The following is an 18,297-nucleotide window of genomic DNA, read 5'->3' as shown; positions in this document are numbered from 1 at the left end:
TATGGAATTAGAACACATTGGTTTCACAAACTTTGACACCACCTGTCATGTTTTTTGACAATCAACATCTCCAGTGACAGATTCCATAATAATTGGATTAAGTTGAGTTATCTGTGTGTCTAAAAATGCTGGGGTATCTTCCTGACACTCATTAGAACTAAGTGGTGAAACATTTTCAACATTACAGATCAAGTCCATTTGGATATGATTAACTACTAAAAGCTCTACAACAGATATGGAGATGACCCACCCATCATCTCCATATCAGTTATAATTTTACAGCTCCACAAGCATATAATATCATGCTCATTCTTATAAAACAGCTAAACATCTTAACCCCCACTCTACTCCTTTCTCTATTTTACTACTAACTTGCATACTAACTCTAATCGAAGGGGGCCTGTAATGTAAAGGGAGGATAAGCTGCATGAACTACGAGAGACCCCTAGGAATCCCTTCAAGAGGAGACAAGCAGATTTAAACACAGAGGAGGACTGTTTCTGAAGTGAAGTTCCAACGCGGTGGGTGAATGAGGACCGTGGGTTTATCCTGCAGGTCCTCTTTTACACTGCATATACATTGGTTTTGTATATTAGACTTTTATATATTCTGAATTCCTGCACTAGATTGTGAGGTGCCTGGAAAAAGAACTGTGACTAAATACTCAACCAGAAAATAAAAGAAATAGGGGATTCCTGGGACAGGTCTGAAGATTGGAGGAGTAAAAGATCAGGAGTTCCAGGAAATAAGAGTTAAAAATTCCCAAACTACAGCATGAAAGGTAAAAATATCAAAGGGAGTGGGTCTAAGAACACCCAAACGGGTACGATTAAGAAGTATGTGTCACAAGGAAATGTTACCCCAGAAAGAACCCAGGGAATAAGTGAAAAAAGTGAATCGGAAATAAGTCTGGATAACAGCCCAAGACTTTCCCTGGGCCCAGTTTACAATAGTCATATGGAAGGTATGGAACTAGGAGAGCTGGAAAGAGATATGCAACTACCTAATAAAAAAGAAATGGCGGAGATGTTAAAGGTTTGGAAAATTCAATAAAGCAAGAGATGGGGATGATTCGGGAAGATCTGGGACAATTACTAACTAGGGTAGAGGAAATGGAGGAGAAGGTACAAGCCCAAGCTCAGACCATCCCAAAATTAGAGAAATGGATAATTGAAGATAGAAAAGAACATAAGAGAATGCTTTATAGGATGAAAGAACAAGAAAATAGAGAAAGGAGAAATAATATCAGAGTTAGAGGAGTACCGGAATTGACACAGGGGGAAGATCTAAAAGAGCTATCTGGTAAAATCTTGAACTTTATAATGGATAAATCGGATGAGGAGATGTTTAAACTGGATGAAGTATACAGGATTGGGAAGTACCAACAAGGAAATGGGGTAGAAAAACCAAGAGACATAATTGTTAAATTTCACAACTATGGAGATAGAGAAAAGATATGGAAAAAGATCAAAGGAAGATCAAATATTACATATGGTGGGAAAAATATCCAAATTTTTGCAGATTTGACAGCAGAAACTCTGAGAAGGAAGAGAGCACTGAAACCCCTATTGGAAACGATGAAAAAACAAGGAGTGAAATACAGATGGAGCCGTGACTTAAGCTTAATTGGGTGGAGGGATGGAATAACAGCTATCTTAAGATTCCCGGAGGATATGGAAGAATTTTGTGACAAATTTGGACTGCAGAGACAAGTGATATCTGGCTGGGAAGGGGAGGAGGGAGAGTTGGATATTTGTGGGACAGGAAAGTGGCAGCTGGTTAAGAGGAAATAGAGAAACAATAGATAAGGGGACATCGGGGAGGAGGGGGGGACGGTAAGCGGTCATGGGTAGAGTCGAACCCCTATAGAGGGATCAAAAGTGGAATATGATCCAAAGGCATAGGAGGCCTGGGGGGGGTGGGGAGGCGGGAGGGAGGGGAGGGAGGAGATGGCAGGAGGGGAGGGAGAGGGAGAGGGGGGGTTGGGGGGAGGTAAGGGTGGGAGGGGGGAACGGGAAGGAGGGAGGAGGGGATAGGAGTGGGGTGGGAGGGAGGGAGGGGAGGAGGTATTGGGTTAATACTCTGCATGACAGATGGGATAAAGAGGAAGAGGCAATCTGGAAGAGAGATGGAGTTAATTGGGAATGATGGAAGAAATACAGTTTATAACCTATAATGTGAACGGACTGAGTTGTCCAGGGAAGAGATTTAGGTTATTTAATGAGTTACATCATAGGGCTACGTCAGTGGTATTTTTACAGGAGACGCATTTTGAGATAGAGGCAAACGTGAGGTTAAAATCTAAATACTACCCAACATGGTACTATGCAGATTCCCCAATTAAAAGAGCAAAAGGGGTTGCAATAGGTTTGGCAAAGAATATGAGATTTGAGTTGGAAGATAGAAGAACCGACCTGGAGGGGAGGTTTTTATTTTTAAAAGGTAAACTTCAGGGGATTGAGTGTACTTTAGCCAACATATACTGCCCTAATAAAAAACCGGAGATGTATATGAAAAGTTTGTTGAAAAAATTAACGGAATTTAAAAAAGGGTGCCTGATAGTAGCTGGAGACCTAAATTTCTGTATGGACCCACAAAAGGATAATACCTCTTCCGTGCAAAGAGAGGGGAGTAGGTCTCTGAGATCTTTGAAAAAAGTGATGCATGAATATCAACTAGTGGACACCTGGAGAATAAAGCATATGAAGGACAGAGACTATACCTTCTTCTCTAATGCACATGAGATATACTCGAGATTAGGCTACATCTTAATAGATCATCAACTTATAGACCATCTGGTTAAAATTGACATAGAGACAAGGACGTTCTCGGATCATGCTCCGGTCGTAATGAAAATGGGATGGGGAAGAAGGTGGACTGGAGGATTAGGGTGGAGGTTAAATGAGGTTCTTCTTTTGGATGAGGATTTAGTTCAGAAAATTGAGAAAGAGATAAAGGTATACTTTAAGGAGAACGAAACAGAGGAGGTATCGATAGCTACAGTCTGGGCAAGCCACAAGGTATTTATAAGAGGAATCTTGATAGCGGCAGGAGCAAGGAAGAAAAAGGAAAGAAGAGAGAGGGTTAGTGGGCTTTTAAAAGAAATATTGGACTTGGAGCAGATCCATAAGAAGAAAATAACAAAAGATACGAGACAGAAGTTATTGGATAAAAAAGATGAACTAGAGAGGTTGATGGATGATGAGAAGAGAAGAGTATACAACAGGGTTTTGAACGAGAGATATAGAGGGGGAGATAGACCAGGAAGATATCTAATGAGAGCCCTGAATAAAAAGAAAAATAGGAACTATATAGAAAAGATAAAAAGTTCAAAGGGGGAGTTGGTCCATTCAAATAAAGAGATTATTAAAGTGTTTACGGAGTATTACAAACAGTTATATAATATTAGTCCCCAAGGCCCTCTAAAAGAAGCTCAAGAGGGAATCAATGAAAAAAAGATGACATACTTAAAAAATGCGGGATTACCAAAATTAAGTGAAGCACAGTTGAACACCCTAGATGCAGAAATTTCCAAGGAAGAAATTAAAATAGCATTAAAAGGCACAGTGGGGGGGAAAAGCCCAGGTCCGGATGGCTATACAGTTAAATACTATAAGAAATTTAGTGAAGTACTGTTACCCAAGTTGGAGAAATATATGAATGCCCTGGGAGGTGGGATGGAAGTGAGGAGAGAATCCCTACAGGCCCATGTAGTACTTATTCACAAGGAGGGAAAAGATCCGTCTCAGTGCTCCAGCTATAGACCTATCTCATTATTGAACACAGACACTAAACTGTATGCAAAGGTGTTAGCAAACAGGTTGAGAGATCTTATGCCTGAATGGATCCATGGAGACCAGGTGGGCTTTGTACCGGGGAGAGAAGGTAGAGATAACGGCCTGAGAACCCTGATGCTTATTCAGAAAAGTAGAAAAGGGAAGGCCCCGGTGGTGCTCTTGTCAATTGATGCAGAGAAGGCATTTGATAGAGTGGACTGGGGTTTTATGATGGACAACTTAAAAGTGCTGGGAATAGGTGATAGAATGCGAGAGTGGATAAGTAAATTATATAGGGAGCCCACTGCAATCATCACGGTAAATGGGGAGAGATCAGAACTCATTGGAATGTCTAATGGTACAAGACAGGGCTGTCCACTGTCCCCTCTGCTATATGTATTGTCACTCGAACCTCTGCTGTCAATAATAAGAAATAGTGGATCGGTAAAGGGAATTCAGATAGAATCCATAGAACATAGAGTTGCGGCCTTTGCGGACGACTTATTGTTCTATGTGGGGAATCCCCGAATAACTCTCCCAAATATAATGAAGATTCTGAAGGAGTACGGTGAACTATCAAATTTAAAAATTAATCCAACGAAAACAGAGATCTTGAATATTAATATATCGAAGAATGAAAAAGAAAAACTACAAAAAGAATCCCCTTTATATGGAGAGAAAAAGAGATAAAATACCTAGGAATAAAACTCACTGCCTCATCTAAGCATTTGTATAGATTAAACTATATCTCTTTGATAAATGAGATTAGAGAAGATTTAAAAAGACTAGAAGGAGGAAACCCATCCTGGATAGGACGTATAAACCTAGTTAAAATGGTAATCCTGCCTAAAATACTGTATAGATTTCAAATGGTACCAATTAAAATTCCAGAAGCCTTCTTTAAGACAATGAAAAAAATACTAACAAGATACATATGGAAGAATAAAAAACCTAGAATAGCATATGAAACATTGAGTAGGACTAAAGAGAAAGGGGGATTGGGTCTACCAGATGTCAAGAGATATTATAAAGCAGTGGTTTTAGCAAGAATATATGACTGGACATTTAACCATAAGGGGAAAAGTTGGGTAACAATTGAAAATGATCTTAGTGGCATTAGATTGAGTCAGATGATATGGGTTCCACCACAGTTCAGGGGAATTAAAGAAAAAAAAAATGTAATAAATATTTAAATTAAAAAAAAAAAAAAAGCTCTACAACAACCTAGATAAATAAGAACCTTAAAAGGTGTCTTGTATTTACCTATATTTAAACATTACCAAACACTTTATTCAATCATTAATTAGTAAATGTGAACATTTATTAACCAAACAACTCCAATGGACCTATATAGAGGTAATACTGTGACAAGGGAACTGTTAACTAGTTAATGTGCCTTATTTTAGAGTTTGCCCTGGAAGCTTACTCCGCGTGGGATATAATAATTTTTTAATTATTATTTTGCTTGTCTGGATAAATTCCTCTTCCCATACTCAAAACTAAGGTATTTCAGAACTTCTAAGTCACTGGTAAACAACCAAAATATCTGAAAAATTATATTAACTCATATGTTTTAAATAAATATTTTAGAGATTTTTTGTGTACTTACATAAAAGTGCCTAGAAACTGGGAAAAGTGTGGCCAGATCTCAAACTGTTTTTTTGTTTATGTCCTGCCCTATAACAGGGGAAAATCTTCTCAATGGGGTCACACACAACAGTCCAATGTCAAGTTCTAACACTTTTTCACTTTATCCAAACCTAAATTAAATAATTTACTGGAGGCTGGCTTAAAAGGCAAACATTCACATTTGTGGGGTTTTAGGGCTCGCTCACACCAGAAGTGTTGCCCGATGCAGCCACAACACAAGAACAAAACAGTTTGTCTTATGTCCTATGGCTTGAGTTCAAGTGCTGCAGAAATAATTGGACATGTTGCTTTTTTGTGCTTTTGTGCAGCATGTTCCAACATGTTGTAATGCACAATAACGCATCACAACAAACTTCAGCACAACAAAGTGCCATCAACTGGAGTCAGAGTCTTAACGACTTGATGAATGAGAGCTCTAAAAAGAAGTTGGCTTTGTGCTAGTCTGGAGATATCCTCCAGTGTCATCCCCACAGCTGTAGTCCATGTGTCTAACCACCTAGTAGTTGGTCTCCCACTTCACCTGGTTCCTTTGATCTTCCCAAACATTATTTCCTTCTCAAGTGATCTCTCTCTTCTGACAGTGCGACCAACATATGACAGTCGCAACTTCATCATTCAGGCTTCTAGTGACATAGCCGGTCTGATCTCTTCCAAAATCAATCTATTAGTTCTGTGGGCTGTCCACTGCATGCATAAAATCCTTCTCCAGCAGCAAAACTCAAATTAGTCAATCTTCTCTTTATGCTAATAATACAATATAATCCCATGAGCAGCCTTAAAAAAATACAAACCAGTCAATCAATAAACTAATTCACTGATAACTTGGTGCATAACCTAGAAAGCTGCCCACACCTACACATACCCATATAAATGTGCTAAAGTAACAATAAATAAAATTACAGTGCAGAGCTTTTCTTAAAATATAAATCACCTTTAAATCATACCCTCATAACCAAAAAGTTGAGTATCTAGCTGCTTGTCCCCAATACACATGAAGGGCCCCCCTATATGGGACTTTAATGCAGCAACCTTAATACATACACTCATAAAAAAATTATTTAAAAAAGATACATGCTTTATTAAATAAACATACTTATAAAATATACATATTTTTAGAGAACATTGACTCTGACAATACTACAAGGTACTTCCTTCACAACATGAAAAAAACTTCCAAAGAAAGGGAGACTACACCAACGCGTTTAGATCATTCCAGTTTTTGATCTTCTTCAGGGGCATGGATACAAGAGGAATTTAAAAGGATTAAACAGGCATTAATCAGAGCAATTATAAAATAATGGTCTCCAGGATGAGACTGCATATTCCAAGGCCTCAATGGCATAGACCATCAAGAAGAGCAAGGGTGGTCAGATATCCATCTTAACAATTATATTGTTTATAACATATCTGAAGTCTGCGTTTCCCTGCGTCAGTCACATACCTCTGGTCACACCCGGGAGCCCTGACATTACACCAAGGCCTGTCTGACCAAAGACTGCACTGCGTTTATACAATCTCTTAGTGTCTGTGGTGAACATGCAGAATAACGCTCCAAGAAGCAATCCACATCATCCTCTAATAACCACACCAGGGACTCTACCTGGTCAGCACTAAATGGCGGCAAAAATTCATCCCTGCATTCGGGGGTACCAGATGAAACCAACTCCGCACAAATCTGAATCAATGGCTGCACCTCAGAGAATTCTGTGCCCTGATCTACTAGAACATGAGCGAGCCGTATACATTCTAGCAGTTCATCCCGGGGATACTCCCTCAGAGTTTGATAAGCATACTCTCTGTCATCAAACACTAGCAGATATAAATACACAACCTCATCAAGATCTATCCTTCCCATCAACAAACCAAGATGGCTTCCCTGTGCAGCTACTTCTGGTCAGGATTGGCCTTGGTGTAATGTCAGGGCTCCCGGGTGTGACCAGAGGTATGTGACTGACGCAGGGAAACGCAGACTTCAGATATGTTATAAACAATATAATTTATTAACACTAACAATACAAACATAAACGCAGTGCAATACTAAAACATAACACAGAGCAAACAAACCAAACCAACCACCCACAGATAACAGTACATACAATGCAAGCGTCGTCAGGCAGGCCGGGTCAATATCAATCGGGCAGGTAGGTACAGGGGGAGCAAGCGGAGAATGGTCGGGGTCACAGGCCAGGTTCAGCAGGTAGCGGGCAGCGTGGTACAGAGGGTCAGGCAGAGGGATGGTCAGGGTCACAAGCCAGGGATCAGAACAGGAGAAGTCAGCAGAGGTCAGAATCAAGCAGGGTCAGCAACAAGACAGGAACAGGAACAGGAACAGGAACGCAGGTTTACAAGATACAGGGCCCAGGAAAAACACACACCAAGGCAGAGTCTGCAGGTCTGGCCATCCCTTAAATACACCAGTATAATTAGTTCCAGGTGTTTGACTGGCTGCAAGGTTGAGTCTCTGATTGCTGGGAGCACCCGCTGGCCAGCCCTGGTACTGCAGCTAATAAAGCAGGTGAGTCCCACTATTGCTGGCCAGTCCATTCCTGACACCAGGCTTCTTGTTCTGAGGGTGGTTCGCTGTGTGATCTTGATGGTTTGACAAAGAACCTGGACACAGCTTTTGTCTACTGAGATTTGGAATAACTCTATTTCTCTACACCTCAATGAAATAACAGCTTTAAATTTGTGGTTCTGTGAGATCTGTGATGTCTTCACCATAATAGCAATAAGCACTTTAGTTCTCTGTGCTCATCTACCATGTTCTGAATATGAAGAATATTGAGGGTGGTTTGGTGTTCCCCAGTTGCTGTCAGCCATAAGATGGATATCTGACCACCGTTGCTTTTCTTCATGATCCATGCTGTTGAGGCCTTGGAATATGCAGTCTCATTCTGGACACCATTATTTTATAATTGCTCTGAATAATACCTGTTTAATCCTTTCAAATTCCACTTGTATCCATGCCCCCTGAAGAAGCTAAAGAAATGAAATGATCGAAACGCGTTGGAGTAGTCTCCCTTTCTTTGGGAGTTTTTTTCATGTTGTGAAGGAAGTACCTTGTAGTATTGTCAGAGTCAATGTTCTCTAAAAAATATGTATCTTTTATAAGTATGTTTATGTAATAAAGCATGTATCTTTTTTAAAGAAGTTTTTCTGAGTACATGTATTATGGTCGCTGCATTAAAGTCCCATATAGGGGGGCCCTTCATGTGTAAATCATACCCTCTCACAATAAAACGTGAACAATCTCAGTATTACAATAAGTCTCTATTAGTGTTTCTTCTCGGCAATCCCCAAAGCTGTAAAATTACATTTCTATAATCATATCATATCTTCTTAATACCACTTGTGTTTCTCCACCACCAAAACACCCAAAGTGCCCTCACCTGGAGCTTTTGACCTCACATAAAGTTTGGTCAAAAAACGCTTGTATCCCTTGAAATGGACTTAGGATTAATATGTCTCTTGAATTGGAGTCTTCCTTCAATGGTTAACGGACTCCTTAATATCTCTTCCTCCACCCAGCATACATATCGAAAAAATAGGCAACAAAAACAATAGTGCTTTATTCTTAAAAACACTTGTTTATTATAATCTTAAAATTGGCAACTCACATTGTGTAGGTGCTCCATCGCACCAAATATCGTGCGCATAATATGTCACTATCCAACAACATGTATATAGATAAATCTCCCCTTGCTCTCACATCCACGATCCATCATACCATTTAGTCAGCTGATCACGAGCACCATGACATCATCAAGCCTCTCCCCTTCATGTTATGCCACAGGGTCATGTGGCTTCCTCAGAGATATATATATATATATATATATATATATATATAAATATATATAATTTCTTTGAATCTAAATTGCTTTGCATCTAAATACTTTGTTGAGAGTCTTCATTGTGTAGCTACCAAGTACTATTGCAGGTGAGGAGTGAAGGCTGGCCCATGTAGTCCAATCCAATAGAAGAGCTACTGTAGCTCAAATTGCTGAAAATTGTTATTAAAAAAGCTAATTGTAGAGGCCTCTCTGATTAAGCCACAAAAAGGGCAAAACGTATCTGAGGAGTTCTCTACAGGTGAAGAATAGAAGCTGAAGCCAACGTTTACCTATTAGATTCACACTCATGCAACAGGGAGTCAGTGTCTGTGCGTAGCCAGATGCCATTTTGTTGAAGTCTATTTTTCAGATGGTTCATCATCATTCCTTACTGTTGGGGGATTGCCTGAACCTGTAGAATCTGTGACATACTGTAATCTCATCCCCGCTGACCAATTGAGCTGCATGTGGGAGATTTCCCACCCATAGCTGCATGTACAAAAGGGATAAGTAACATCTTTGACCTAATATGGCCACATGGCCACGGCTCATTGCCCAGCAACAAAGCTAACTTCTGGGTTTGGATCAAGCCCAGTTTTGACTGAATTCAAGTCCATCCCTGCTCACTTTACTTCTTTCTTAAGAAAATACTTTTTGTGTATCTGTTGCATGAGGTCTTACCTGGGGATCCTGCCAGTAACATCACTTTCTGTTGCAAGCTATCAATGTTAAAGTGGATTTCCAGTCAAATTCGATTGCTAGTTACTAAGACAGTGGCTTAGCATTGTCTAAATTCCAGATCGGTCATCCCGCTTCTTTACGTGACCACATCACTGCCCGGAGCAAGCCTGTGTATATTGGGAATCCCATTAGATGCTTTCTTCCGGTCAGTAATTGAAGGATAAAGCCCAGAGTTTGGAGCCTGCAATGTTTATGTTCTCTCCTCATAATTTCCTTCTGAGAGTTAACATGGAAGAAGGAAACTTGAAATAACAACACAAGGTTTGGACGTTGGCATCTTTTACATTTATCAGAGCGTTACAACTTGCAACGATAACATCAATGCTGCCAAACAAACTATGGAACTGAGATGGGGATTATCTGGGATGTGGTTATAGATGTGACTAAACTCACTATTCACTGCTTGCCAAGTTATGGCAGAAGAACATACGGTACTTTATAAAGTGCTTTCACCTTGTAAGAGACAACAATTCTGCTTTTCTGGATAGTTTATTGTCAAGCATAGAACAGGGATCCCCCTGTGCTTTCCTGTTAATTGTGTAGTATGCATCAAACGTACGTAATTTATTTTATCTATCTATTTATCTATCTATCTATCTATCTATCTATCTATCTATCTTTTGCTGTACTTTATGGGAAAGCTAAAATGAGCATTTATAGTAGGCTTCATAAACGACACAGGTATTTAATAATGTACAGAGGTATATAAATGTTAGACAAATCAAAGGTAAATTAGGCAGCTGCCCAGAATTTGGCTAACCAGGAAAGCTGCCCAACCACATACAATACTCCTCCGCCCACCTCTAGCTACATACCCCCTTCAAAAAAAAAGCTAAACTAAATTCCCCAAATACTCACCTAAATCTGAAGTGATGTGATGCACCCTGACCCAGTCTTAAACATTTTTCTCTGCAGAGTGGAACGTTCCATTTTGAGTTCCCACATCTCTTCCTATTGTGATTGACATCTTCCATTGGGTCTACCAGCACCTCACAAGGCAAAGAAGGCTTCAGTGGTGACTTCATAAAGATGGCAAAAGATTAGTCGATGGTGGGCCAAGAATACAGCAGTGAATCACCAGTCATTACTCCGGAAGAAGGTGCCACTGAGAGGTATATTAAAGTGGATTCAGATAAATGAAACCATTTTTTTTTAATAGCTGGGGCTTCCAATTTTGCCCAGAGCTGGGCTTTAACATTTAATAATACAATATAGTTGATGCTATGTGATGCTATTCCACCTTACGTTATGTAAAATTATTATCTACAAACAAGTCAATATTTTAAATATTAATTTTGCTTTTAATTACACAGATACATGTGATCAATCATAAATTTCATATGGTGCTTGTATCTAGAATCAATATGCTAACAGCAAGGTTAATCTTTTGATAAACCTGTTTATTAATTACACTTACACTCTGATAATACTTGATCCTGGAGTTATGCCAGGCACTGCAGTCACAATGTGTTGTATAAATGACTAAGGGGCCAAGTTCATGTGACCTTGAAGGGTAGGGGCAAAGACGTGACCTTGAAGGGTAGGGGCAAAGACGTGACCTTGAAGGGTAGGGGCAAAGACGTGACCTTGAAGGGTAGGGGCAAAGACGTGCCCAGTACAGTCCCCTTAAATTGGTAATTTGAGTTCACCATAGTTAATGTCAAGAACCCTGTAGTGAGAGTGAGCAGTTTAGTGGTAGTTGGTAGCTGCTACATGTCCCCAGAGTAGTGAGTGGGCTGTACAATAAATAGTGAGGTAGTACCAGCTCTGCCCCTGCCAGTGTGAGGCTTCTTGTGAAGAGGGCATTGTATGAATAATCTGGCAGGAGTTGAGGTTTGGTCATGGAAAATAGTTCAAGGAAAAAGTCATGCAAAGATGTAATTTTTGAGGCCCTAGCTTCTGGGAACTTCCCCTTGGTGGAGAAAGGGTGCAGGTCTGATGGGTATACTTACACTGGCAATGCAACTTACACCCTCAATGCAACTTTTCTGTTTGCGAAAAAAGTGCAATTACCATGACCATAACTGAAAGGGTGTAAATACTTTGTATGTAAATCAGCTATGATTCAGGGGTTCTGTAACCCTCAGAGATAGGTGAAAACAATGTAATTCACAAAAGCACAGGCACAGGAAGTTATGATCTGGCAAGATTTCTAACAGGACCAGCAGTTATTTTTGCACTTATCAAACAGATATAACAACACGCTTTCCATGATAGATCTAACAGACCAAACAGGATCAAATAGGAGGAATTATTCATTAGGATTTAAATACCCTTTAAGCAAAACAAAGCAAAATAGGTGAACAGTTCAACCTCACAGTTGTCATAAAGACAATATTTTGAGCAGCCAGTAAACCTAGATAACAAATTGGTTCATATAAAAAGACAATTAACAACTATAAAATTATAATAATAAATAAAAATGATCACTTACCAAAATGACAGCTTAGATTTGCTTTGTATTAATACCGTTATTTTGCAATAGGCCACCTGAGACTTTCCTTGTTCCGTCCTTGACGTCATATGATGTCCTCCTGGAACATACCTTGCGTGTGGCCGTGCGCCCACACTGTGGCGCAATCTGTCACTGGCTGTGTCCACTGTGACCAATCACAGCAGATCACATGACAATTATACACATTGAATGGCGTTGATGCATGCCATTGTCATTGTGTACAATTTTGTTGCTAGCCATGATTGGTCACAGTGATCACATGGTACAGACACAGCCAATCACAGCCGATCTGTACCCAGTGATTAGCTGTGACCAATCACAGCTAATCACAACAATACATACTGAAATAATTCATTTCATTTGGTCAAAATGCTTGCTTATAGCAGTGAAATTCATTTGCAAATAACTTTGATATGCTTTGGAAAAGAAATATAATTCCCCTCAAAACACAATATATGTACCACTTTGTTATCTTAAATAAAAATGAAGTTATCGCTAGATAAATTAGCCCACAGTGTAAATTAGACTTGTGATTCATTTTGTTACAAATCAAAATTTGGACAAAATTTTTTGTTATTCAGAGATTCTGATGTATCCAAATTTCTGAATCACAATAGTGACGAACAGGGATGGACTGACCATTTGAGCACTCGGACGCTGCCCGAGGGCCCGGGGTCAGTAGGGGGCTCCATGAGATGCCCCTGGTACCTTTTTATAGTTTTTTTTGGGTGTGGGCGAGAACACGGGGGCCCCATGATTCCCTATTGCCCGAGAGCCCCATGAGTTGTCAGTCCGCCCCTGGTGACAAATTTCAACAAATCTGACATAAATTATAAGGAAACAAATTATCTGAATTTGAATTTGATTTTGATTTGAAGAGGGAAAATTAATTTGAATTTGAAATGAAAGCATATTACAATAAATACAGTAAGGTATAAGCTTAAAATAAGATGATGATTCCTAATTAGGCTGCTGAATAGAAAAGCACAGAATAGAAAGGAATAGAAAAGAATAGAATAAAACAGAAAAGAATAGAAAAGTGTAAACCAGAATATGATAACATAGAATAGAATAGAAAATATTATGTAGAATAGAACAGAATGCAATAGAAAAAAAAAAACCAATAGAATAAAATAGAAAAGGATAGAATAGCATAGAGCATAATAGAATAAAACAGAAAAGAATAGAATAGTGTAAAACAGAATAGAATAAAATAGAATAGAAAATATATAGAATAGAAGAGAATGGAATAGAAAAGAATAAAAAAATAAAAGAATAGAATAAAATAGAAAAGAATAGTATAGAAAATAAAAGGATACAATAGAAGAGAGCAGAATAGAAATAAAAGAATATAGCAGAATATAACATAATAAAATAGAAAGAATATAGCCGTCTTCTGAAATTTGAATTTGAATTTTGAATTTCGAATTCAAATCTCATATTTCTAATTCAAATTTCCAATTTTGAATCAATTTGAAAATAGTGAATATACGAAATGAATTCCGCAAACGTATCATTCTAACATAGCAAATATGACGAAACAAGATTATTAACTTAGCGAATGAATCCAAAACCAAATACATTTTTAAGTTGTGCACATCTCTAGTGGAAATGTAAATATTGCTCTGGTTTATAACTGATATATAAAACATTAAAGTTTTAAGTGGTTAAAAATCCCTGCAAATCAAGATTTGTACACACAATGAATGTATGAAATGAGAAGCAGTTCTGATGTGAACAAATGCCCATCTACAGCAACCCTACCACCAACCAAGAAGGCCTCAATGAGTATACTTACCGGCCACCACTTCATGGTTCTTCCAGCTAAGAAGTAACCTCCCACCGTCCCCCTGCTTGCTCGGACTGAAGACTGCAAAAGAAAAAATTGAGATTGACTTTCATTGTATTTAATTCTTTACTAATTTATAAAAGAAGACATGTAGAACATGCTATCAGTCTGTTTGTTTTCGTTACCTGTGTTTGGTCATTAAAGATTTTTTGATTTTGAAGATAAATGGACTTATCATTGCAGCAGCTCATCAGCTTGGCTTGATTTTGGGTAATACCCAAAGAGTTAAATCCAAAGCATCTTTATATATGATCGATGGCAGGACTGTATTTAGAATCTGTGCTGCCCTAGGCAGCACAAAAAATCTTCAGGCCCCCACCCCCCAACAGCCCCCCCTGCACACCATGGCCCCCATGACCCTTCCCCCCGGAGAGAAACTAACCATCACAGCAGCTCCCATCCCGGAGTTTCACGGCTGCTCCCACGGCACCCCTAACTCCACTCTGCCACCCAGCCTGGTGCTTAGGAGAACCATCAGAGCTGCCCTTCTGAAAAATGCCACCCAAGGCAAACGCCTCGCGGCAAATACGCCCCTGATTGGTGGTTATAAGAAACCATTATGGCACTCTGACACATTGGGCTTTCTCTATGTGAGAGGTAGCATGGCTACAGTTGGGGTGTTTGGGAATACCTTTCCTGCAGTACAAAGTAAGAAAAAGGGATTTTCAGATGTGAAGACCGCCAATAAAGGGGAGTGGGTAGACATATGTGCTACAGGAATGCCTGGATAACTATTGTATGCATCCTAAAGCAACCCTGTTATCCAACTGAACAATTAAGAGCATTTATACTTCTCTGGCCTGCTGCCAGTGCCTTGGATCGTCTCTATCTTACATCTATGAGGTCAGCATCAAAATCTCTACCATCTGACACTATGACTTGTTTCTGATGTCTTTGCCCCATACTTTGCCCCCTATTATATGGTGAATGTTTAGGAGATATTACCGTATTTGCCGGCGTATAAGACGACTGGGCGTATAAGACGACCCCCCTACTTTTCCTGCTAAAATGTAGTGTTTGGGCTATACTCGCCGTATAAGACTACCCCTCTTCCAATGCACACCAGTGGGAGGAATAGTGCCCCATCATTGATGTCAGTGGGAGGAATAGTGCCCCATCATTGGTATCAGTGGGAGGAATAGTGCCCCATCATTGGTATCAGTGGGGGGAATAGGTGCCCCATCATTGGTATCAGTGGCAGGAATGGTGCCCCATCATTGGCATCAGTGGGAGGAATAGTGCCCCATCATTGGTATCAGTGGGGGGAATAGGTGCCCCATCATTGGTATCAGTGGCAGGAATAGTGCCCCATCATTGGTATCAGTGGGAGGAATGGTGTCCCATCATTGGTGTCAGTGAGGGGTGGAATAGTGCCCCATCATTGGTGTCAGTGGGGGGAGGAATAGTGCCCCATCGTTGGTGTCAGTGGGGGGGGGAATAGTGCCCCATCGTTGGTGTCAGTGGGGGGGAGGAATAGTGCCCCATCGTTGGTGTCAGTGGGAGGAATAGTGCCCCATCGTTGGTATCAGTGGGAGGAATAGTGCCCCATCATTGGTATCAGTGACACCAATGATGGGGCACTATTCCTCCCACTGAGACTTGCTGACCCTGTTCTCGTATGGTGCTGCTGCAGCCAGCATATGTGGTTGCAGCAGCACCTCTACACAGAGCACTTACCTGCTGCTCCGGCACTCAATTTTCGCGGGGCCGCTCGGCTCCGCCCCCTCGCCGGTGATTGGCCGCCTGTGTGCCTTTCCTGAGCTACAGTTCTGGCGGCCAATCACCGGTGAGGAGGCGGAGCCGCGCAGCCGCACAAACATCCAGTGGCCGAACTGAAGGAGACGCCGCGCTTCCTGGACCGGATCGTTGTGGGACTGGATCCAGGTAAGAGACGTCAGCCCCTGCAAACCCCTGTACTTAATGCCGCAGCCCCCCTAACATGTGTACCGGCGTATAAGACGACCCCCGACTTTTGAGAAGATTTTCAAGGGTCAAAAAGTCGTCTTATACGCCGGCAAATACGGTAATTTTACCTACCGGTATGCTTTATTATAAGCTTTCCTGTAGGTAAAATTCTTTAAGAAGAGTTTACTACCACTTTAAAGTTCTTCTTTACCAGAGTGTTCCTTTTCAATTTTATTTTGGCAACAGGGTTGGCTTCATTTTTTATTTTGACTGGCGTGTGTATTGAGGATTTCACAACAGCTTCTTTTGCAGGCAGGTACAGCAGGTATCCCAACAGTTTAAAAAATAATATAAGCCTGCTATTGTTTGGATGGAAAAAAGCCAAATTTACCCTTTTTATTATTTCATCCGTTTATATGTGTTCTGATTTTACGATGCTTCTAGAGCAGGACTGGGATTTTAGCAAGATCCTGCCATTGGACATCTAGGGAAATGTAAAAATCCTGCAGAGTGTAATTTTGGATGGACAACCCACTGAACCATGTCATTCATTCAGTAAGTACATTCACCGGCCACTTTATTAGGTACACCTGTTCAATTGCTTGGTAACAAATTGCTAATCAGCCAATCACATGGTAGCAACTCAATGCATTTAGGCATCTAGACGTGGTGAAGACGACTTGCTGAAGTTCAAACTGGGCATCAGAATGGGGAAGAAAGGAGATTTAAGTGACTTTGAACATGGCATGGTTGTTGGTGCCAGACAGGCTGGTCTGAGTATTTCAAAAACTGCTGATCTGCTGGGATTTTCATGCACAACCATCTCTAAGGTTTACAGAGAATGGTCCAAAAAAAATATCCAGTGAGAGGCAGTTGTGTGGCGGAAAATGCCTTGTTAATGTCAGAGGTCAGAGGAGAATGGCAGACTGGTTGCTGAGACATTCAGATGTTGGGGCAGAACTTGTCGTAAACAACATGAAAGCATGGATCTATCCTGCCTTGTATCAATGGTTCAGGATGGGGGTGTAATGGTGTGGGAGATATTTTCTTGGCTATACAAGATGTACCTAATAAAGTGGCAGGTGAGTGTATATTTAGACCTATTTACAATACCTTATACAAATCCTTAGAGCCCATTTGAACACCTGCCCTTAAAAATGTATGTTTTTAATATGCAGGTTTTTTTGTTTGTTGTTTGTTTGGTTTTTTTGAGTCACAGTCTGTTTGGGGTTTACTTTTAAAGCATTTACTGTGTACTCTTTCTAGTGAGAAGGATATGTTTTACTCTTATGCATACATTACAAGCCCTTTCATTGTCCATTTTGATCAGCAGGGGATTTGTGAACAGATCTCCTGCTGAATTGGAACTGAATGGTACAAATGTGACTTTTGCGACATCCATGTGAATTTGGTTTGCTCTCCCAGAGCATAACAGATCCGCGTTAGGTTTATGGGCAGGAGAGTGTAAACGGATGTTATTTTTGAAAGTTTCAAAAGGATTGGAGCGCCACACCAGCCTGTTTAGTCCTTTAAAAGATTTTATTTTGCAACAACTAACACGTTTTGGGGGGCTCAGCACTTTCCCTTCATCGGGGATACAAACCAGATAATGTAGGCACCTGAATGGAAAAAAACACTTTTCCAATCCAGGCACCTACATGCTGAGACCCCCAAATGCATTGGAAATTGCAATATAAAATCTTTTTAGAGGACTGTCCAAGCTGATGTGGCACTCCCATTCTGTCAAAATTTTAGTAAACTCTTTCAGATGTCCAGCAAGACCCCACGATTGCTGATGAGCAGCCTCTAAGACAGCAAACCACCCACTACGCATCTCCATAGTGTTCAGAGCTCCTACATTACCGACGTTTTTTTTTTGGACCTAGAGACATCTATTTACATGGATCTGTTAATGCTTCTCAATGTAGAGCGTTAGAACTTCAGACAAGTTTTTACTTTTCTTTTTCTTGATTACACATCCGTTCACATCCAGCTGCACATAGGCCAACATGGATCTTCTGTTCAAAGCCTCCTGAGCGACACTACAACACACCACACATAGAGCAGATGTGTTGCCATGCATTGTGGCAA

At 40.3% G+C, this 18,297-nt stretch overlaps 1 protein-coding gene across 1 annotated transcript in view; it reads right to left on the bottom strand.

Moving 5' to 3' along the window:
* LOC149456838 (sodium/glucose cotransporter 4-like) overlaps positions 1-18,297 on the bottom strand; it is a 57,462-nt gene that overhangs the window by 37,693 nt on the left and 1,472 nt on the right. The window contains exon 2 of the mRNA XM_089684443.1: positions 14,251-14,322. Coding sequence (XP_089540569.1) covers positions 14,251-14,322 — 72 coding nt within the window. The remainder of the gene's footprint in view (positions 1-14,250; positions 14,323-18,297) is intronic.

The sequence above is a fragment of the Staurois parvus genome, unplaced genomic scaffold, assembly GCF_062004578.1.
Source record: "Staurois parvus isolate SC_StPar_1 unplaced genomic scaffold, SC_StPar_1.0 ptg000347l, whole genome shotgun sequence".
Lineage (NCBI taxonomy): Eukaryota > Metazoa > Chordata > Amphibia > Anura > Ranidae > Staurois > Staurois parvus.
Note: the sequence above shows the minus strand (reverse complement) of the source record. Positions and strands in the feature narration are given on the sequence as shown.